The sequence below is a fragment of the Ostrea edulis genome, chromosome 4 (genome assembly GCF_947568905.1).
Source record: "Ostrea edulis chromosome 4, xbOstEdul1.1, whole genome shotgun sequence".
NCBI classification, from domain to species: Eukaryota; Metazoa; Mollusca; class Bivalvia; order Ostreida; family Ostreidae; genus Ostrea; species Ostrea edulis.
This window is the reverse complement of record NC_079167.1, coordinates 63,562,532-63,583,146: the sequence shown is the minus strand read 5'-3', so window position 1 is coordinate 63,583,146 and position 20,615 is coordinate 63,562,532. Positions and strand designations below refer to the sequence as shown.

The window sequence follows — 20,615 nt, the reverse complement described above, 5'->3', positions numbered from 1 at the left end:
TGAGCTAAAAATATTTACACATAGATAGCAACCTCTTTTAACTTTATTGGGTGTCATTTTTTGCTAAAAATTGTTGTCATTTCCCATCAAGCAGAAAATTAAACAAGAAGCCCATAGGCCACATCGCTCACCTGAGTCGTATTGGCCCTGCTGAAAGACAGACAGGACAAACACAACCTATCCCCGAGAGCCATGAAGCAAAAAAAAAAAAAAAAAAATCTGTTACCAAGGCAAAATAAGATGTGTTTGTGAAACACAAATACCCCCGATAATGACCAATTCCGAAGATGGCCAAGGTCACAAGGGCAAATATCTTGGTACCAGTAGAAAAATCTTGTCAAAAGAAATGCTCATGTACAATATGAAAGCTCTAATATTTACCATTTAGAAGTTATGACCAATGTAAAAAAAAAAAAAAAAGTAGGTCAAATGTCAAGGTCAAAAGGTTCAGTACCAACGGAAAGGTCTTGTCACAAGGAATATCAAAGCTCTATCACTTACTGTTCAAAAGTTATAAGCAAGGTTAAAGTTTTCAAAATGTAGGTCAAACTCCAAGGTCAACGTCACAGGGTCAAAAATGTTGGTACCCACGGAAAGGCCTTGTCACAAGGAATACTCATGTGAAATATCAAAGCTCTATCTCTTATTGTTCAAAAGTTATTAGCAAGGTTAAAGTTTCAGACAGAATGACAGAATTACAGACAGGACAAAAACAATATGCCGCCCGATCTTCGATCTCGGGGGGCATAAAAAAAAAAACCCAGGTAGGTAGGTATAGGTACATAGGTTTTTTTTTTAAATTATCATTTTTTAAGGAGGGGGTGGGTGGTGGTTTATGCAACTTCAAGTATGGACCTAAAATAACAATTAAATAACAAGAGTTGATCATGAATAAAGTATTAGTTACAGTGTCAGACCAAACAGATAAGAAATCAGACCCTGCAGTTGTAGGTCGTTCAAGCCCTGCTCATGCCATGGTAGTCTAACCTAAAACGTAAAGATAATTAGTGTTGCTCCTTCTCCAAACACTCAGCATTTAGACTGCCATTTTGTTTAATTTATAAGCTAGCCCAGATGGGTATTAAAACAAATTCTGATCCAGAAATAATTGGGGGGGGGGGGTTGGGGTTAAAATATCCAGGTTGACAGCTTTGAGTCCAGGTAGGTCAGGTAACAGGAAACAAACATATCTTCTTTTTTTTTTTGGCCTGATTTGAACAAACTTGAATCTACTTTAGGAGGCTTTCATGTAAATCTAAACTTTTCTGGCCCAGTGGTCGTGAAGATATTTTTTAAAATGACCCCACTCTATTTTTACCTTTAATACACAAAATAAACGGTGAAATTTTTATTTTGGTCCCCCTAGAGTTTAAAACTGAGAGATTGAGGCATGCACTGTGCATACCCTTAATCAAATCTTCTATGCACCCCCTCCATCATTTTTGTTTTTCAATGTTTACAGATGGACAGATGGATGCCATACAAAAATGATCAGAAGAGCTCACTTGAGCTTTCAGCTCAGGTGAGCTAAAACTCTGCTCTCACAGTTTTATGAATTTCTTTTCATTATCATAAACACATAAAATACTTTCTTGTAACTTTTTATGATTTAAGATTCCGCTTTATGCAATATCACCAAAATGTTGATCAATGATAAGATGAGTCATAGTACCTACCAAACCACTCGTCTATCCACGTAAAGGCTTGCCTGTGTCCCAGCAGAAGAATTTCCCTGACGCTCTATAAATTAAAAGAAAGACTAAGCTGATGTTTAAATATTGTTTGTGTTCCCTTTTCTGACCCAACACTCTGATTGATAAGTACATAGGAAAAAAAATTTCATTTTTGAGGCAAATGTATAAAATAGTGACATTCAATGAGAAAATCACTGTCACTGAGATCTGAGTGAGAGTCATCTTTATGTAACAGATAAAATGCATGAGTTTTTTGGAGAGAGCTTTCTACATTTTTGTTGAGAGAAATAATGATGGAATTTTTTTTTAGGTAATTCAATTTTTTGGATTCAGTCAAGTTTTGGAAACGAACACAATTTTGATTTAGGCTTTAAATGGAATCTGTTTACAAAACCAACAATGCTATTAAAATATTCTCAGTCTAAAACTGAAATAGATTTCAAACTTATTACACAATTGAGTGTTCCAAGAAAATTCAGTGTGGACTTTGATGGGACTATAAAATTGTACAGGTTATAAAAAAAAATGTCGGATGGGACAAAAAATGGTGCCCTATATCAGGGATCACAAAATCTCTGGCACACAAAAAACCATCATCTTGATGTTGGATAAAGGAGTACCATAGGCTTATTACGGGCTGTCATGACAACCTCGATAACTTCAAAACCGGACATTGATCCAATGTATGACGGAAATATCGCCCTTTCAGCTTAAAACCTACATATACAAACAATGATTATAAAAGTAATTCCGACCAGATAGACACACAGATAGATAGACATATGACAAAAGTATCCCTGTCTATCAGTTTATCTATCATGCTCAGCAGGCAACACAAATACTACTCCAGCCAGATAGAGGTTCAGCGGCGACACTCTTATTCTGTTATCATGCATCATATCTTTATTACATTTTATTATCATCTTATTTCATTTATTTATTCATTATACCAAGGTATATAAGAACACTAGGAACGTTAACCGAGGCTCTTAAGGGCGAGATCAAAAGTTCAATGTCTGACAAAAAAACTAATTCACAAAGTTTTCACCAAGATCTCCCCCCCTCCCCCTTAAAACTAAATATGAGGAATGTTGAAACTAATTAATTTTAAAACAAGTAAAAACATACAGGTATGAATAACACTCGGTATACTTTTTCCACTGTTTATTCACAAATTAAAGCGTACATTAAAACTATTAAATGTTCATTGAAATGTAAATATTATTATGTGGTTTTTAACAGTCACTTAATTGTCTTTTTCCACTAAAGTGTCGGATGACAGAAACTTACGGGACTTTTTAAACCCCCCTCCCCCCTAACTATTAACTATTTGAATTTAGATTTTTATCCAACATCGATCTTTTGATCTCGTCCCTTACTTGTTGGAGTACAAAAATACATGCCGGTGCCTCTTCAACATACACACTGCATAATATGCAAGATACCAGGTAACTTAAGGAGGTACTCTACATCGTCATAATGGCTGACTTCCTTTTAAAACATGGATGAAAATATAAATAGCAGCAATATTTGTTTATTCATTTAAAAAATAATTGCCTAGCTGAGTTGCTCAGTAGGTTAGCACATTGACTGCTGAACTGTAGATCGCAGGTTCATGTCCAGCAGGGGTTTTAAATCTTTTTCAGATTGCTTTTTACTAAAACTGCATTTTTTTTACCAAATAAAGTGAATTTGAAAGTTTTCAATTTCAAAATATTGTAGTACATATCATCCACTTTTCATCCATATTAAATTTCTCTGGTGTAGCATACCTCCTTAAGATTAGTTTTAAGTATGTCCTCACACTATAAAATCACATACATGTACTGTACAATCCCTTAATTTTGTGAGATAAGGTTTTTGTGGCTTTATAAAAATAAGCATGATAATAGTACCTGGGTGATTTGATTTTGTGTTGGAGAAGTTATTCATTATTGATGTTTCTTTTGCCTGTAAAGTATTTTTAAAAACTCCTGGGCATGTCCATTCCAAAAACAACGAAAATTACACCCCACTGGAAAATATTGATTTGACAGCATTTTAAGTATAAATGTACAAGTAACTCAAAAAGAATGATACTGACCTCTTGAACTTCAAAAACTGAGAAATCTACATAATGTAGATGTGGTTTAAAATAATGTAATAGTGCTAAGTTTTGAACAATCCATTACTGACAAATGTATGTTTTTATATTGATGCATATTTAGATCTTAGATCCACCCCTTTATTTACACCACTTCACAAAGGTACACTTACAATTATATACCTTGGGGGCTTTGGTCATGGGTCTGAGTGTAGAGTTTTTATCGGTCAGTAATATTGTCAAGTTGAATCTGGTTGGGTTTCTCAAAGTTCTAGTTTTACCACCAGTTTTGAGCAGTGTTAATATTATTAAGAACCTTTGTAGACACTGGACTTTATGTGATTTTAAGTCAGTAAATCCTTGATTTTAGTAACATATTTATACCAATTCCTAAGCCAATCAAAAGTCTATCCCATATATTTGCAATATAAACTTCCCATTGCACTTTTACTAAATGATTGAAAGAGTGAATGAATGAGTCAAATTTGTTCATTATATTGATTATAGAAATCAGTAATCTATATATTACTACATTATAAGGTGATATAAATCATTTTTATAAATAGATTTTATGATTATCAAAAGTATTTGATGACTTTTTTCAAAATGAGCAATTTAATATTAGTTTAATTTCTGATAGTGATTTTACATACATGGTACTTTGTTGAATTATATATAGAGTCAATTCTACTAGATCGTTGTCCTAGCTGTAATTTTCTGAGGGAAGCTTTTTCCCATAGAAGAGTATGTAAGACAATATTGTTGTTTTATTTGAATAATTACATGTATATATAGTATACATTGTCTATCAATTCCATCACTGTGTCCAAATAAATATTGGGACCTGAACCCTACAGATGATTCCTTATTCCTGCTAAAAGAAACCATTACAATTTCTACAAGTGATAGTTAAACAACACACTTACTCGATGAGTGAACTCTTCCACTCTCGTCTGAAGGCCCCAGACTTCAAATTTCACTTTTACAGCTTTATATGAGCACATTACTGGATTTAAAGTATCCTAAAACATAAAACATATCAATATTTCAGAGTCAAATGTCAAGAAAAAAGGATTTGGGAAGTGAAAGATTATTGTAAAACAGGTGAACCAAAGTACAACAATCCCACTGCTTATCCATTGATATTTGATAACACGACTAATTCTTACACCTCCTTGTTGTGATTAACCAAATTGGGGCATATAAAAAATACGGCATACCCTATACCAGTATGTGGTTACTATAGTGAGATGAAAAATTAGCTATTTTCGTTTATAACTTTCGGATAGTGGATGTTATGATAAAATGTATGTGTTATAATTTGAATACAGAGATCATATTCAATTTGGGAGGGAGAGAAAACTGATTCTAGGCTACCCCCCCCCCCATCTCAAGTCTTATAAGCAGACCTAAAACTCATCTATACAGGAAATGCCATGTAAATTTTTTCCACTGAAACATCATTTTAAATTTTTTAGGCTTATATTGAAAATAGTAAAAATTAAACAGCACAGCAATACAAATGACGCTCAAAGCAGTTTTCCATTGTTAAAGCTGTGTTTTAATTCTACATTTTTCAAACTTTGTCGCTACCCCCTCCCTCCCCCTACTTTAAAAGCCTTAATTCCACTTCTGTATGATTGAGTAACATTCACAGTAACTTACCCTCCAACCCTTTGGAAGTGGCCCTCTCCCTGTTTTCTGTGATACAAATTTTAAAGGATCCTGTGAATTTAAACATGAAAATCATTACTGACAAAATAGTTTCTTCTTTCAATCATGAGTTAATTACAATGACAACATGTGTCAAAAATAAGGCATCTTTTGTTTGTAAAATGGGCATTTAATTAAGACCAAAGTTGGATGACACAAAATTTTGAGACACAGTTAAGTTCTTTCACTGTTATCTGATTATTTATAAAGGTAACCTCAGCCTCTCTGTAGTTTTTCTCAGAAATGGTGTCATATGCTATATCTAACTCCTCCACCTTCCTCTCCTTCAGGTCGGCCTCACTTAGATTACAAAACTGAAAGAAATTAATTGTTAACTTGATATACCTGATAGGCAACTGATTTATTGAATCCTCTCAATGACTGATGACAGCTAGTCCAATTTATACTGTACCAAACAACAGAATTTCAATAACAAATCGTAAGGGTATTGGTACTTTTAAAAAGCACCAAAATGTGTGTGTAATATATATATATATATATATATATATATTATATATATATATACACACACACACATGTATCTACATATATGTACATGTATATATAATGTATATAACAGTTTATTTGTGTGCTTGACAATATATGACTAATATTGATATAAAAATTTTAGATAAGGGTCACTTTCTGGATGGGTACATCAAATGTGTAAAGAGGTATTAATCAGAGAATGTGCCCACTGCAACCAAATTAGTGATTAAACTAATCTTGACCTTTGACCCTTTCAGAAGACAATAGAACCCGGGCATTCTTGCATCAAGATAATACTTTGTGTTTAGTTTCATTACTAAAGCTTGAATGGAATTGGAGAGAGCTAAGATGACGTGTTGAGTGACCATGCATTCACTCCCACCCCATTCATCACTTCAATATCAGCAATGTTTTGCTACTTGCCTAAGGAAAGCTATGGTGTACATATGTAATGTGGTTTAATGTAAATATGTTTCATTTACATGCATCTGACAGTAAAGTGTATAAACCACTAGAGAAAATACCCAGACCTTAGTGACAGCAATCACTGAAATTGACATTGGAGTATTGGAAATATACGAGTCAGAACTATACCTACAATGTCTATGCCTACAGTAGGTAAACAAATAACGTAATGAAAAATTCATGTCAGCAAAAATGTAAACATCCACAACTTTGCCAAAATGTTTCTTAATCTACTTTAAACAGTAAATATTGTAATAATGAAGTTCAAAATGATCATTCATTATGACATCAAAGACTATTATTTTAACAAGAATACTTTGTAAATACATGCTGACACAGTCTGTAGACTTATTTTATGGACATTTAATTCTTTAATGATTCAATATAAAAATCATTATTAATTAGCTTTGATCAGCAGCATTAAATCCAATCTTATTATTAATCATTAACCTACATTTTCGCTGCAGCCATTGTCATCAGCATACTTTGTTTCAATGTAGATTGTAAATTTTGGCATAAATGAGCACTGAAAAAATAAAACAAGAAGCATTGTTTAGCAGTTATTTCAAGAGTATTAGTTGGAGTTGCTTTTGTTGAATTTAAACATTAAAATACAATGTCTCCATATCAATTTATATCCTTTCCATAGCTGCAGGTTTTCAGAATTGATGCCAGTAATTTAAGGGTGGCCATAAAAAAAAAGACATTAAAAATTTCTCACATGGTACCTGCAAAAGCTGTATGAATAAAGCTAGGAAATAAAACCTGTGCTTCATCGCCAAATTCAGGGGTCACCAGCAGAAAAGCACTTTTTCTCTGGGGAAGGGGGGACCCAACATTTTATTTGTACCCTTCCCTTTTTCCCTCTCTGTTTGTATATCAAAATCAAACTACATGTAACACTCATCAGCAACCAGTGGAAGGAGTGAAATCTAGAAAATTGAATTTGATTGAGTTGTTACAGAAGCTAGCACACTGCATTATTAAACTACAGCAGAAAATGCATGAACTGTACTTTTGATTTGTACCAAATTCGTAAAATCACCTCCTACTGAGCTCTAAATGCAGGTACATAAAAATCTAACATTTCCCCAACCACCTTTTTATGCCTCGGCCGCAGAGAGGATATAAATCATCATTGACAGGCACAAGTAACACACTAGACCTAACACATTGAAGAAAATTCTACACTGCAAATAATACTAATGTTATGAATATTTACTTCTTGGAAAATCAAGCACTATAATATTTACATGTGATTAATTCATATTGAAAAGAGAAAATTTCAACACAATTAATGCATTATAGGTAATTCGACATGCCAAGTTTACATGCACACAGTTCAACCTTGCAATGAAAGCTATATGGACCAGTGGCTTGGATTTCTCAAAAAATCACAAACTTGAGTTTTAAGTTTTCTTTTATTTTAAGCAATCAAAATTTTAGTAAAATCTCAGACTTAAGTCCAAGTTTCGACTTAATTAAATTTCTTTCATGAAATCCAGGCCAGATAGTGCTTCATTTGCAGTTTTTATTTACTTTATAGATTCAGTGAGGACCAGTGCATAAAAGTTTAACCCAGTTAGCAATGCTCCTTGTTGTGGATGGGTGGAAAGAGATCAATTGCTGATATTTAAAAAAAAGCCTTATACACATGGACACAATACATGTATCAAGTAATGACATTTCAATAATGGCCCATTCTATAACCCACACAAGCCACTGAACCATACAGGAACTGACAAATATCAAATGATTCAAAGATGATCAAATTCATAATTTAATCAATTATTCAATAAAAGTTTGTTTCACACTTACTGTATATTCTGTTGGGATATTGGAGTAAATATGAAAAAGAAAAAGAAAGATATTTACACACTATTCAGCATCATTTGTCATATTAAACATGTTAAAACTAAAAAGTATCAGGGGTTTAGCTTCCAATGAGGCAACTGCCTCACACAATTTTTCTGCAACAGCACCCCCTCCCTTCATAAAAATAAATGCTGTATGTAATGAAAACAGTCAATAATATTGTTGTTATAAAAATAATGTACAAATGTACATGTAACAATATTTTTTTACCATTGGATTATGTAATCTGCATAGAGACTGGTTCAAATCAGTGAGGTAGATGTTAGTATTTATTATGTCAATATTTGAATAATGTTTGGGATCAAATTAACTTCAAAGAGCTCTAATAAATACACAAAAAAGTAAATTTTTCAATATATGTAGGAAAATAGTAAAGTAATAGCCCTAACCCTAACTAGAAATGGATCACTAACCCTAACCCTAACTAGGAATGGATCACTAACCCTAACCCTAACTAGGAATGGATCACTAACCCTAACTAGGAATGGATCACTAACCCTAACCCTAACTAGGAATGGATCACTAACCCTAACCCTAACTAGGAATGGATCACTAACCCTAACCCTAACTAGGAATGGATCACTAACCCTAACCCTAACTAGGAATGGATCACTAACCCTAACCCTAACTAGGAATGGATCACTAACCCTAACCCTAACTAGGAATGGATCACTAACCCTAACCCTAACTAGGAATGGATCACTAACCCTAACCCTAACTAGGAATGGATCACTTACCCTAACCCTAACTAGGAATGGATCACTAACCCTAACCCTAACTAGGAATGGATCACTAACCCTAACCCTAACTAGGAATGGATCACTAACATTAACCCTAACTAGGAATGGATCACTAACCCTAACCCTACCTAGGAATGGATCACTAACCCTAACCCTAACTAGGAATGGATCACTAACCCTAACCCTAACTAGGAATGGATCAAATGAAAGTGAGACAGACAATAAAGCTGGCGTTCTTTCTGAAGAAAAGGAAAACAGGAGAGAGTCTTAAAACAGTGACAGATTGGAGAAATAAATGAAGTTGTATCAACTTACCACATTTCTATATATCTTTCATAATTTTGATATTTTTAATGTTAAAAGTTTGAAGTAGACAAAAAAGTAAAGTTACACACACACACACACACACACACACACACAAAATAATGATAGTGCACATTTATAAATAACCATACACTATGCAAAAACAGTAGGGCATTGAATATATAGGGACAAGCTGACAGAAAGCATAAAAATATATACTATTATGATTCCTGTTAGGTTTCTTCCTATACATTCAATACCCTATATTAATTTCCGTTTGGTGCAAAGTTATTAATAAATGTACCTTGTTAAATTTTTTTTATATAGAATAAGCTGAAACAATTCCATTAATCAGAAATGTGGGTTCAATCTGGATCGAGACTATGCATTTGCCACGTGAATGCTCTATACGTTATTTGTCAAAACCCTGACTACTATTTTGGCATGATATACCGAAAATAAAAACATTTTTATATACATGTATAAACACATCTAGAATAATTATATACTGTATTTATTACCATACCAAATGTACAATGATACAATTGGAATAATTATATGTAAACTTTATAGGAATTTAATCACAATAAACTTTCATTGTAACTTTTACAATACACTCTACAGTTTGTGTAAATTATTATGTAATATATGAAAACTGATGGCCCGAGGCATGGAAACATGTTTTCAAATAATAAATGTCAATAATTACAACTTGTTTACAGAATCTAATTATCTTCAGGAAAAAATGTGTAAAGTATACAAAAATAATGACAGTTTTTCCCCTCAGCTTCAGAAGGTCTTGCATCAGAATCTGACATCTTTGGCATGGTAATTTGTAATGCACTGCACAAGTACCTCAAGATACCAGAGAAAAAGTTCTGTCAGTACAATTTCATTCAAAATCACATTTCTCAAAGTGCGTTTTTCACAGATTTTGTTTAAGATGGGTTCCCCACTGGAGCCATCTGTAGTTGATACAAGGCTTAAGGCACAACATACTCCTCAGAGAAAAAAATTAAATATCACTTCCACTTTGCGTCAATTCGTGTAAAAAGGAGTTATTCTAATGTAAGCTGAAGATGCCCTCTGTTAAAACATTGGTTTGTCTGTGTATTAAACCACTACAGAGAGGGATTAACATGAAGTACAGAATGTTTAGCTTCATTACGTTATCTTGTCTACAAAGCTAAAAGGTTTAAACCAAACAAATTCTTGTTAAACTATGAAGTTTGTCTTTTTTCTAAATAGAAATCGGCTTTTACTTAAATTTTCACTGTCAATAACATTTAAAACAGAGAAATTTTTGTTAGAATCATGGGGAAAAGTATAACCTTATATAACAGTAACTTATGTGCAATTAACAGATGAAAAATTAATTGATCAACACACTATCAAAACATTTGAATTATACTTGGTTAAGAGAAATATGTTGTTGATGAACTTTAATTGATGAAATATTTTTTGCATCATCAATCATATATTTTGTTTTTCAGCATTAAAACATGGTCTTTGTGAATTGTATTGGCCTAGCTTATTTGTACTTTTCTTTAAGATAAGGAGTGCATACAAAGACATGGGGTTTAAGGGCTACTATTAGTCTCCCTCTTCTCTCTATAAGGGTCAAGTACAAAACCTTCAATTCACAAGGGACAAGGGGGCCAAACCTGCAGAAAATGTGTAAAATTAAATTTAATTCTTGCAGCAAAATAATAATTTAAAAATGCTATACATGTATTTGAATTACAATCAACATTTTTTTTACATCAAGTTATTTAATGAATTACTAAATATTTGCTGTAAGTGAAAATAAGAAGGGGATTCAAACACACCCAGCAATAAAAACATATATCTCTCTTCTCAATCTGACCAATAAAAACATATATCACTCCTCTCACTCTAACCAATAAAAACATATATCACTCCTCTTAGTCTGACCAATGAAAACATATATCACTCCTCTTAGTCTGACCAATGGAAACATATATCATTCCTCTCACTCTAACCAATGAAAACATATATTTCTCTTCTCAATCTGACCAATAAAAACATATATCATTCCTCTCAATCTAACCAATAAAAACATATATCACTCCTCTCACTCCGACCAATAAAAACATATATCACTCCTCTCAATCTAACCAATAAAAACATTTATCACTCTTCTCACTCCAACCAATAAAAACATATATCACTCCTCTCAGTCTGACCAATAAAAACATATATCATTCCTCTCAGTCTGACCAATAAAAGCATATATCACTCCTCTTAGTCTGACCAATAAAAGCATATATCACTCCTCTCAGTCTGACCAATAAAAACATATATCATTCCTCTCAGTCTGACCAATAAAAGCATATATCACTCCTCTTAGTCTGACCAATAAAAACATATACCACTCGGTCCTCTCAGTCAGACCTCTAACATCTATCCCCCTTTTCAGTCATTCCTGTAACAAGTCAGCCCTGTAACATCTATACCCCTCTCAGCCCTATAACATCTATACCCCTCTCAGTCAATCCTATAACATCTATACCCCTCTCAGTCAATCCTATAACATCTATACCCCTCTCAGTTAGCCCTATAACATCTATACCCCTCTCAGTCAATCCTATAACATCTATACCCCTCTCAGTTAGCCCTATAACATCTATACCCTCTCAGTCCTATCACATCTATACCCATGTCAGCCCTATAACAGCCTATAATATCTATACCCCTCTCAGCCCTATAACATCTATACCCTCTCAGTCAGACCTATAACATCTATACCCTCTCAGTCCTATAACATATATACCCCTCTCAGCCCTATAACATATATACTTCTCTCAGTCAGCCCTATAATATTTATACCCCTCTCAGTCAGCTCTATAACATCTATACCCCTCTCAGTCAGACCTATAATATTTATACCCCTCTCAGTCAGCTCTATAACATCTATACCCCTCTCAGTCATCCCTATAATATTTATACCCCTCTCAGTCCTATAACATCTATACCCCTCTCAGTCATCCCTATAATATCTATACCCCTCTCAGTCCTATAACATCTATACCCCTCTCAGTCATCCCTATAACATCTATACCCCTCTCAGTCAGACCTATAATATTTATACCCCTCTCAGTCCTATAACATATATACCCCATCTCAGTCAGCCCTATAACATCTATACCCTCTCAATCCTAAAACATATATACCCCTCTCAGTCAGCCCTATAACATATATACCGCTCTCAGTCAGCCCTATAACATTTATACCCCTCTCAGTCAGCCCTATAACATTTATACCCCTCTCAGCCCTATAACATCTATACCCCTCTCAGTCAGCCCTGTAACATTTCATTCTGGACCTGGGTCACATAATCAATCTGTTTGATTACTTAAGAAAATTAAGTCCGAGTGTATCTTCTCTACAATAATGCTCCTAGTTGCAATCTGAGTGCTCATGAACCAAGCAACATGTATTGTTCACATCCCAATTTGGTCAACAAAAGAAATATCTAATATCCAATTAGCATACCATTATGTTAGATTCTTCCCTTTCAATATAGAACTGATTGCAAATGGACAGAGCTCAACTGTGGTCAGATTGATTCATTCTACGAATGAAAGCAAAATTACCTGTTATAGTAAAAGGATAATAATTCCAGGCTTTCTCTGTCACATAGAATATTTTTGGGATCAACTTCTGTATCCATGCTGGTAATCGACTGAAAAATACACCACAAATATAAAATACTCTGTATATATTGACATCATATTCTTCATCTGATACAACAATTTGACACATGCCATGTATATAAATGCTGCAAATTATGAAAATGTGAAGCAGTGTATCAGCAACATTTCTGAAAGTTTGCACTAAAATGTGTCATTGAGGTATGTGTGTGTGTGTTGTGTGTGTTGTGTGTGTATTGTGTGTGCATACAATATTGCATGTAGAGTAGATCATTTAAAGTACTGTTCACGTACCATATACTAGAAAAACACATTGTAAGAGTAATAAAATAATATTACAAGACATTGGTAAGTAAATCTACAAGCAATCTTGATAAGCATTTCCAAAAGTGCCAATTGTTTAAAAACTTTTCAGAGTTTTTCTTTAAATTACAGAACCTAATACACGTACTGCATGGACATTTTAATGATTTCACCAACGTACAATGAAATGTACCATCACTTTCTAAAGGTCCAACTAAAATTTTGTTGGACATATCCCTTGGAATGATAGTTATCAAAAACTCTGAGACCTTCTGACCTTTTTTATTCACATATCAAAATATCTAGCAATCGATCTTTAACCATGTGAAATTAGGCACTCCCAACACTGCCATGTTTGATGACTAGTAATAGTTTGACAACATACCTTTCCATTCAATATATATTGTACATATCATAAGAATTGGATAATGCTTTGGCCATGTTATCTTGAGAGAAGGGTCACAGTGCGTATGTTAATATCCCGTGAGGATCTGGGTTACAATAGGTCCTCAGTACCCCCTTGCTTGTCGTAAGAGGTGACTAAATGGGGCGGTCCTTCGGATGAGACCGCAAAAACCGAGGACCCGTATCACACAAGGTGTGGCACAATAAAGATCCCTCCCTGCTCAAAGGCCGTAAGCGTCGAGCATAGGCCTAAATTTTGCAGCCCTTCACCGGCAGTGGTGACATCTCCATATGAGTGAAATATTCTCGATAGGGACGTTAAACAATATAAAATCAATCAATCAATCACAACATATTTGTTTTCAAATCTTTGATACATTGATTAGCATATTCATTATTGCAACAATCAAAAAATTGGGACAAGTATCACAAGTCAAGGTTATATAACATTAACTTCTCAGTCAGGATGCATTACATTGGTAAATATCTTATACACACACATTACCTGGCACTTTTGATATTTATTTGATATTTTATGTATATACAGGGTTGGCATGTATTGGTTCCAATTCTAACTATCAAATATGAAGAAGAAAAGAAAAATTCATGCATTACATTAAAATTGTACGTATCTGAATGCTATAATCCTTTAAAGAAAGGTATATATCACTTTTTAGATTTAAATTCTGTAGTACAGAGATGCAAAATTTCAATATCTCTGAATTCATAGAAATATTCATCAATCAATATAGAAGTTTTGCAAACTTAAACATTAAGAGAAACATATAAATCTCAGTATTGGAAACCCTTCCTCCAAGGCACTGACATGTAATGAATACCCTAGAGGCCTCAGCGTTCATGCTTCGTGACATAATGAAGATGTAAAGACTCGTGCTATCATCTTTCTGTGGATAAGATGTATGATTAACATCAATTTTTATATAAATAGAATTAGAATTCTATGTACATATTATTTTCTTAACAAACACATTCAACACTTTGCCTTTTATTCATATTATATAACCAACAATTAAATGGTGAACAAATAGGTTATACATGTCTATATGACACTTCAGCTTTTCATTTTATAAATCTTATCTAGAGAATGTGATTACCTCTGCAGGAGACATTTTTTTTTTGCTTAGATAATATCATCAATGTAATATACCCTGTCTAGCTAGGTAAAGCCATTTTCATTCAGTTGTGATACATATATATATATATACCTCTCTACTACTTCATTTGACGTGTGATATTGATATATATCAAAAACTGTGGACACCATAAAAGTACATACTGAATGACAATGACCTCAACATCTGAGGTCAACTATAGGTCAATCACAACACATTTCACTTATTTTTATCATATTCCTTTTTAAAGTGATTTTATAAACAGTACTGAGTAGTGAATATACTTAGTCTTCACGATCTTCCCAAATTTAGGCTAACAAAATGTACAAGTTGACAATCTTCTTGTTATACTCATGTGAACATCCATGAGTCCAGCACTATACTTCCCTCCTCCCACTCAAACTCTTCCAGCTGAGTATGTATATAAATGCGTGGACAATCTCCAGAAGGGTTTAACAATAACTATAGATCAGTGTTTTGTGAGGGGAAAAAACAAGGAAGCAGAATATCATGCAGTACATGTATTAATATTGTACTGTCCTCAGAGTAAAATCTGATGTACGTAAACACAAAGTCACATTTAACATCAGAAAAGAAGGAAATTGTTGGTTTTTTTCCAGGAAGTCACTGTCTGACAGTGTGTACAATGAAATATACGGTTTCACACCAGTAACATTTATCCTTGACTTCTATTTTACCCCCAGCTTTATTAAGTCTTCTTATTTCTAAATGATTGACACCTCTCAGACCTAATTCAACAAAAATGGCAATAAATCAATACAACCGTAAATGCTCTCTCCATCTCTCTCACTCTTTCTCTCTCACTCATTTATTAGGTTTAAAGCCAGTTAAACCTATCAACATTCACGGCTGAGTACAATTTATTAACTTTTAATGCAATACATCATTTCACAAAATTGATAGGTTTACAAAAACATCACATACTTTTAAGACAGGATAGATAAGTGTTTTAGGAATTTATCCCCTAAAGAAGTTCATGAGTATACCCTAAAAATAGTACATTTTCCCAATCTCTTCATACATAATTTCATATTCTTGAAGAATTCATAATGACTCTGGCTGCTGAGACACAAGTTATTTCTAATAAGAGAATCTTTTGAATTTTATTCTCTGTAATAAAAATAATTCTAACAATGGATTTTGGCTTAAAATTTCTTTAATCAAATTCAAATTTTCTAAATAAATATCTTTAAAGGTGTCAATACATGCATATACATTTTGTTAAAAGTAACATTGAAGTAACTAATTTCCAGCTACATTGATTATTGAATTTCATACACTAGCCAAGACAATTGCTGTCATACACAATGCAATTGCATGCATCTATAGTCTCAAAGATACAGGAGCTAGGTGAGGAGAAACAAGTGATATATGTAAGAGGAAGATATGAATTTACAAAAACCAATTCTGGTCAGAAGATTTCTTTAGAAAGAAACAAAAGAATATGTGAATTATGTAACCTTAATTGTATTGAAGATGAATTTCATTTCCTTACTGATTGTCCATTCTATGTTGAAGAGAGAAAAATGTTTTTTAATGGTATATAGAAGCTCAACAAAAATTTTATCTATCTAACAAATAAGGACAAATTTACTTGGTTGATGATTAATGAAGACAAACCAGTAATTGTCATATTGAGTGAATATTTAGTGCAAACTTTCAGAAAAAGAAGTGATGCTTTAAAACTGCAAAAATCATTATAGTTTATTATTCATATGTTGGTATAATACTGATACTGTCCATTTACTTGTGTATATACATGCTTAGCAATTCATATATATGTATGTACTTGTTTTCCCAACATGCTGCATCCACATGCAGTTTGCAGTCTATGTAACCTGTAGTTAATGTTGTAAACTTTCTTTTTTGAATTTCCTTCTTTATAAACTGTCTTACTGTTATGCCCTCTGGGCCCAAAATTGGAATAAACTTATCTTATCTTATGAAAATTAATATAACATCATCACTGTATTGTTGTAACTCTGATGTATCAGTGTATCATAAAGTCATGTTCATCATACTCTCAATGTTTTTTTCTCCCCTTTTTTACAACATATCAGTACAATACGCACTTCCTTCTTGGTACTCAAGATTAATTGGGCTAAATCCATACTTGGTGAATCCTCCATTATCCGACGTTAAACATACCAATTTTTTCTAATTAGGTCCTAATCACAGGCACAGGCAATTGCATCGCTTGGGGGTCGAATTTACTATATAGTAAATTCGACTCCAAGCGATGCAATTGCCTGTGGTCCTAATGAATAGAAGAGACATAACATATAAGAATTTAGAAGAACACACTGTAGATTCCTTATTTGATGTGAGTACTTAATATGACGAAATGACTCGTATAGTTGTGACAGGAAAGGAGAAAATGCAATGAACCAGACCAGGATTCGAACCCAGGCTCCCTGAATCTCTAGTCAAGTGCTCTACCAACTGAGCTATCTGGCCACTGGCTATCGAACCCGGCTGACCGCTACACTCCTCCCTCTTTAAATGTCTTCACACCTTGAAGACATTAAACCAGGATCTTTATTCTAGCAGGCATTTTCATCTGTCAGTTCCAGAGGCTGGTCACGACAACAAATGTAATGGGAAGGGAGAAAATGCAATGGACCAGACCGGGATTCGAACGTGGGCTCCTTGAATCTCTAGTCAGGTGCTCTACCAACTGAGCTATCTGGCCACCGGTGATCAAACCCAGCTGACTGCTACATATAGTTAATCAAGAGTTCAGTGACAGAAAATAAAAAGAGAGTAATTTCATTTCACAAAAGATGTCTCTCGTGAAATTACGTGATAATGAATTCCTTGAGTATATTTAGGAATCTACAATAATATATATGGCCTCTGAACTCCAGCTGAAGTCCGTGTGTAGAAATGACCTTTGACCTGAAAATCAATATACCAGGTCATTCATTAGCCATGAACATCCTGTCAGAACATTGTGTGAATCTTTATCATTAGGACAACATTTGGTCACCAACTGACAACCAATGTATCCCACTTCTTTGAAAGGAGTGTGGGGGGGGGGGGGGCACAAATAATGGTGTGTGTGTGTGGGGGGGGAGGGTTGAATAGTGCACATGTTTAAAGTGAATTGCAAACTAACAGTGACATGGGTTTTACATACCTTGAAAGATGGACCCGTTTTTCTGTGAACTGCCCTTGGCCATGAACTGGGTCCTCGCACTTTTCATTTTTGATCACTTCCACACCCTCTCCCTTTTCACTTTGTTCATGACTGTGTTTTGCAATCATGTACAGCTGTCCAATGCGGTACTAAAAGAAAATTAAAAATTTCAATGTCTGCATACTTATTTATACTAAATATATTAATCAGTATAGTCTCATATGGAAAACCATTATTAAAATTTTCTGAGAAAAACTTTAAAACTGTTAAATATCAATATGTACTGGAATGGTACAAATGCCCCTGCCATATGGCCATACCGTTGTTTCAATACTAATTTGTATTTCAATATCTGTATATCTATATATAACTATCAGGCTATTACGACAAAGACAAGATACACAACTTATTGGCAAACATCCATTCTGGCAAAAGCCAAGACTAACATGTTTGAATAAATCTATTTGGTATCATCATGTCATCATACATTTATTACCAATATTACATATACATATATAGCTTGAAAGGCATTGTATATATATATATATATGAATTTAAAACAGATGATCGAATAAATAATATGATGCCTGGATATCCCATAAAAGCCTGAAGACTTAATATTTCCAATGTGTTCCTAATATATATGAAGCTGGTAATAAAATATGAATTATAATTTTACAGAGAAATGAAAAAGAAAAACAAAAAAATACATTATACATATATATGGAGGGAAATTTGGCACAACTGATTTTTAAGTTGTACTACTTACAACTATTATAGCACTATTTAGTTCTAAATTTACATATGGCAACATTTGATATTATGTATAAAAAAAATAACAAGAGGTGTCTGTAAAACATATATGCCCCCCATGGTGCATAACTGAAAAGGGTTATACACATGCATCATTTAATTGATAGTAGTATCACCAATTCAAAATACTGAGCAGACAATATCTTCCTATATCAAGAGTAGATTGACCTAAAAATCAATAGGGGTCATCTACTCCTTATGCTGTACCAGTGTACCAAGTTTGGTGTCAATCAAGCAAATAATTCTTAAAATATAGGCGAGAATATATTACTATGTCCAGTTTAACAATTGACTTTTGACCATATGACCTCAAAATCAATAGTGGTCACCTTCTCCTGAACATGTACTAGTGTACTAAGTTTGATGTCTGTCAAGCAAAGGGTTCTCAAGATAATGAGCGGACAAGATGTGGTCTACCGACCAACCGACAGGTGCAAAAAGAAGAGGGGCATAAATATGATAGAAACACACACATACAATATATATGATCTTTCGAGCAGTTACATCAGATCTTAACATAAAGTTTTCCCTCTTGAAAGTAAGATGGTACATTATATCGGCCATGGTAAATGTTGTAAACATGTTTGTTTGACCTGATCCTCCACATTTAATAAATTAGGTGAACTGAGCACATTATAATTAATAGAACTGAGCTGGAGGAGATTGTAAAATAAAATGCACCAATTTGTTTTAATTGACATATATATCGTTGTAATTTCCTTTTTTAGACATTTTGTCAAACCTGATACAATGCATGACAAGCCCACTTTATGTGACATTGTATTGGTGCTGAACACAGTGACATTTTAAACTTATCATCTAAAATCCAAGTTTGTACAAAAAACGAAGTCTGGTATAATTTACCTCTTGTACAATGGACTCAACAATCATTAATTTATAATTAATTCATCAATAAAAATTCCTAAACATTTCATCTGTTTTGTAAGATCTATAGTTTTTTCTGGATCCAAACAAAATATATTCAGTCTTTCCCAACTGTAAAGATAACTTATTGTCTACAAGCTAATTTGAACACAGTGTTTGCTTCAAAACATTTTTTCTGAAATAATTTTGGGGGTTTCGTGAAAGAATAAAATAACACTATCTAAGATCTCCATATATAGATATTACTTTACAGTCATCATCAATGCTGGAAACCATATCATTGACATCTACCAATAAAATAAAAATTAATGAAGGACCTAAAATACAGCCTTGCAGTATCCCACACTCAACAAAACCAGGTCTGATATATTTTCTAATTTTGATTTCTTATATATCGCACTCAGTCTCTTGTTGATTTTGGTCACTTAAATTGTCACATGGATTCCTCACTTAAAAGATCTATCTTTAGTTCTGAAATATCAAAATATAAGCTTGTTTTTACTATCCTCTAACCTAACTTTAGGATGATAGTATATAATTTGTTAAATAAGTGACATTTTTTTGGTCAAATTGACAGATTTTGTGAAAACCAATTGTAATAAAGCTTCGAACATAGGTAAATACGAGAAGCATCCCGAGTAATGAGTTCTTCATCTTTTATCAGTTGGGAATTTTAGACATTATTTTGGGAAAACCACCCATTTTTCAGCATTGGGAAAGTGGCCAAATTTCAACCCTATACAGATCCTTGAAAAATCCCTGAAATTGCATGGTGTATTAAACAAGTTTCAGAAGAAAATTTTCCTCTAAAACATGCAGACTGGAACTCAAATAAAATTTAGTTTTCATCTAAAAATTTAGTCTTCTCTAGAACCTTAGA

At 33.4% G+C, this 20,615-nt stretch overlaps 2 protein-coding genes across 5 annotated transcripts in view; one reads left to right on the top strand and one right to left on the bottom strand.

Moving 5' to 3' along the window:
* Positions 1-20,615, top strand: part of LOC125651404 (uncharacterized) — a 90,986-nt gene that overhangs the window by 10,791 nt on the left and 59,580 nt on the right. The window lies entirely within an intron of this gene.
* Positions 1-20,615, bottom strand: part of LOC125669235 (cytoplasmic phosphatidylinositol transfer protein 1-like) — a 33,126-nt gene that overhangs the window by 10,653 nt on the left and 1,858 nt on the right. Inside the window, exons 2-9 of the mRNA XM_048903676.2 lie at positions 18,038-18,186; positions 12,980-13,068; positions 8,263-8,270; positions 6,899-6,970; positions 5,706-5,804; positions 5,443-5,502; positions 4,704-4,799; positions 1,677-1,740 (exon numbers count right to left, since the gene is read on the bottom strand). Of these exons, the coding sequence (XP_048759633.1) occupies positions 1,677-1,740; positions 4,704-4,799; positions 5,443-5,502; positions 5,706-5,804; positions 6,899-6,970; positions 8,263-8,270; positions 12,980-13,068; positions 18,038-18,186 (637 nt within the window). The remainder of the gene's footprint in view (positions 1-1,676; positions 1,741-4,703; positions 4,800-5,442; positions 5,503-5,705; positions 5,805-6,898; positions 6,971-8,262; positions 8,271-12,979; positions 13,069-18,037; positions 18,187-20,615) is intronic.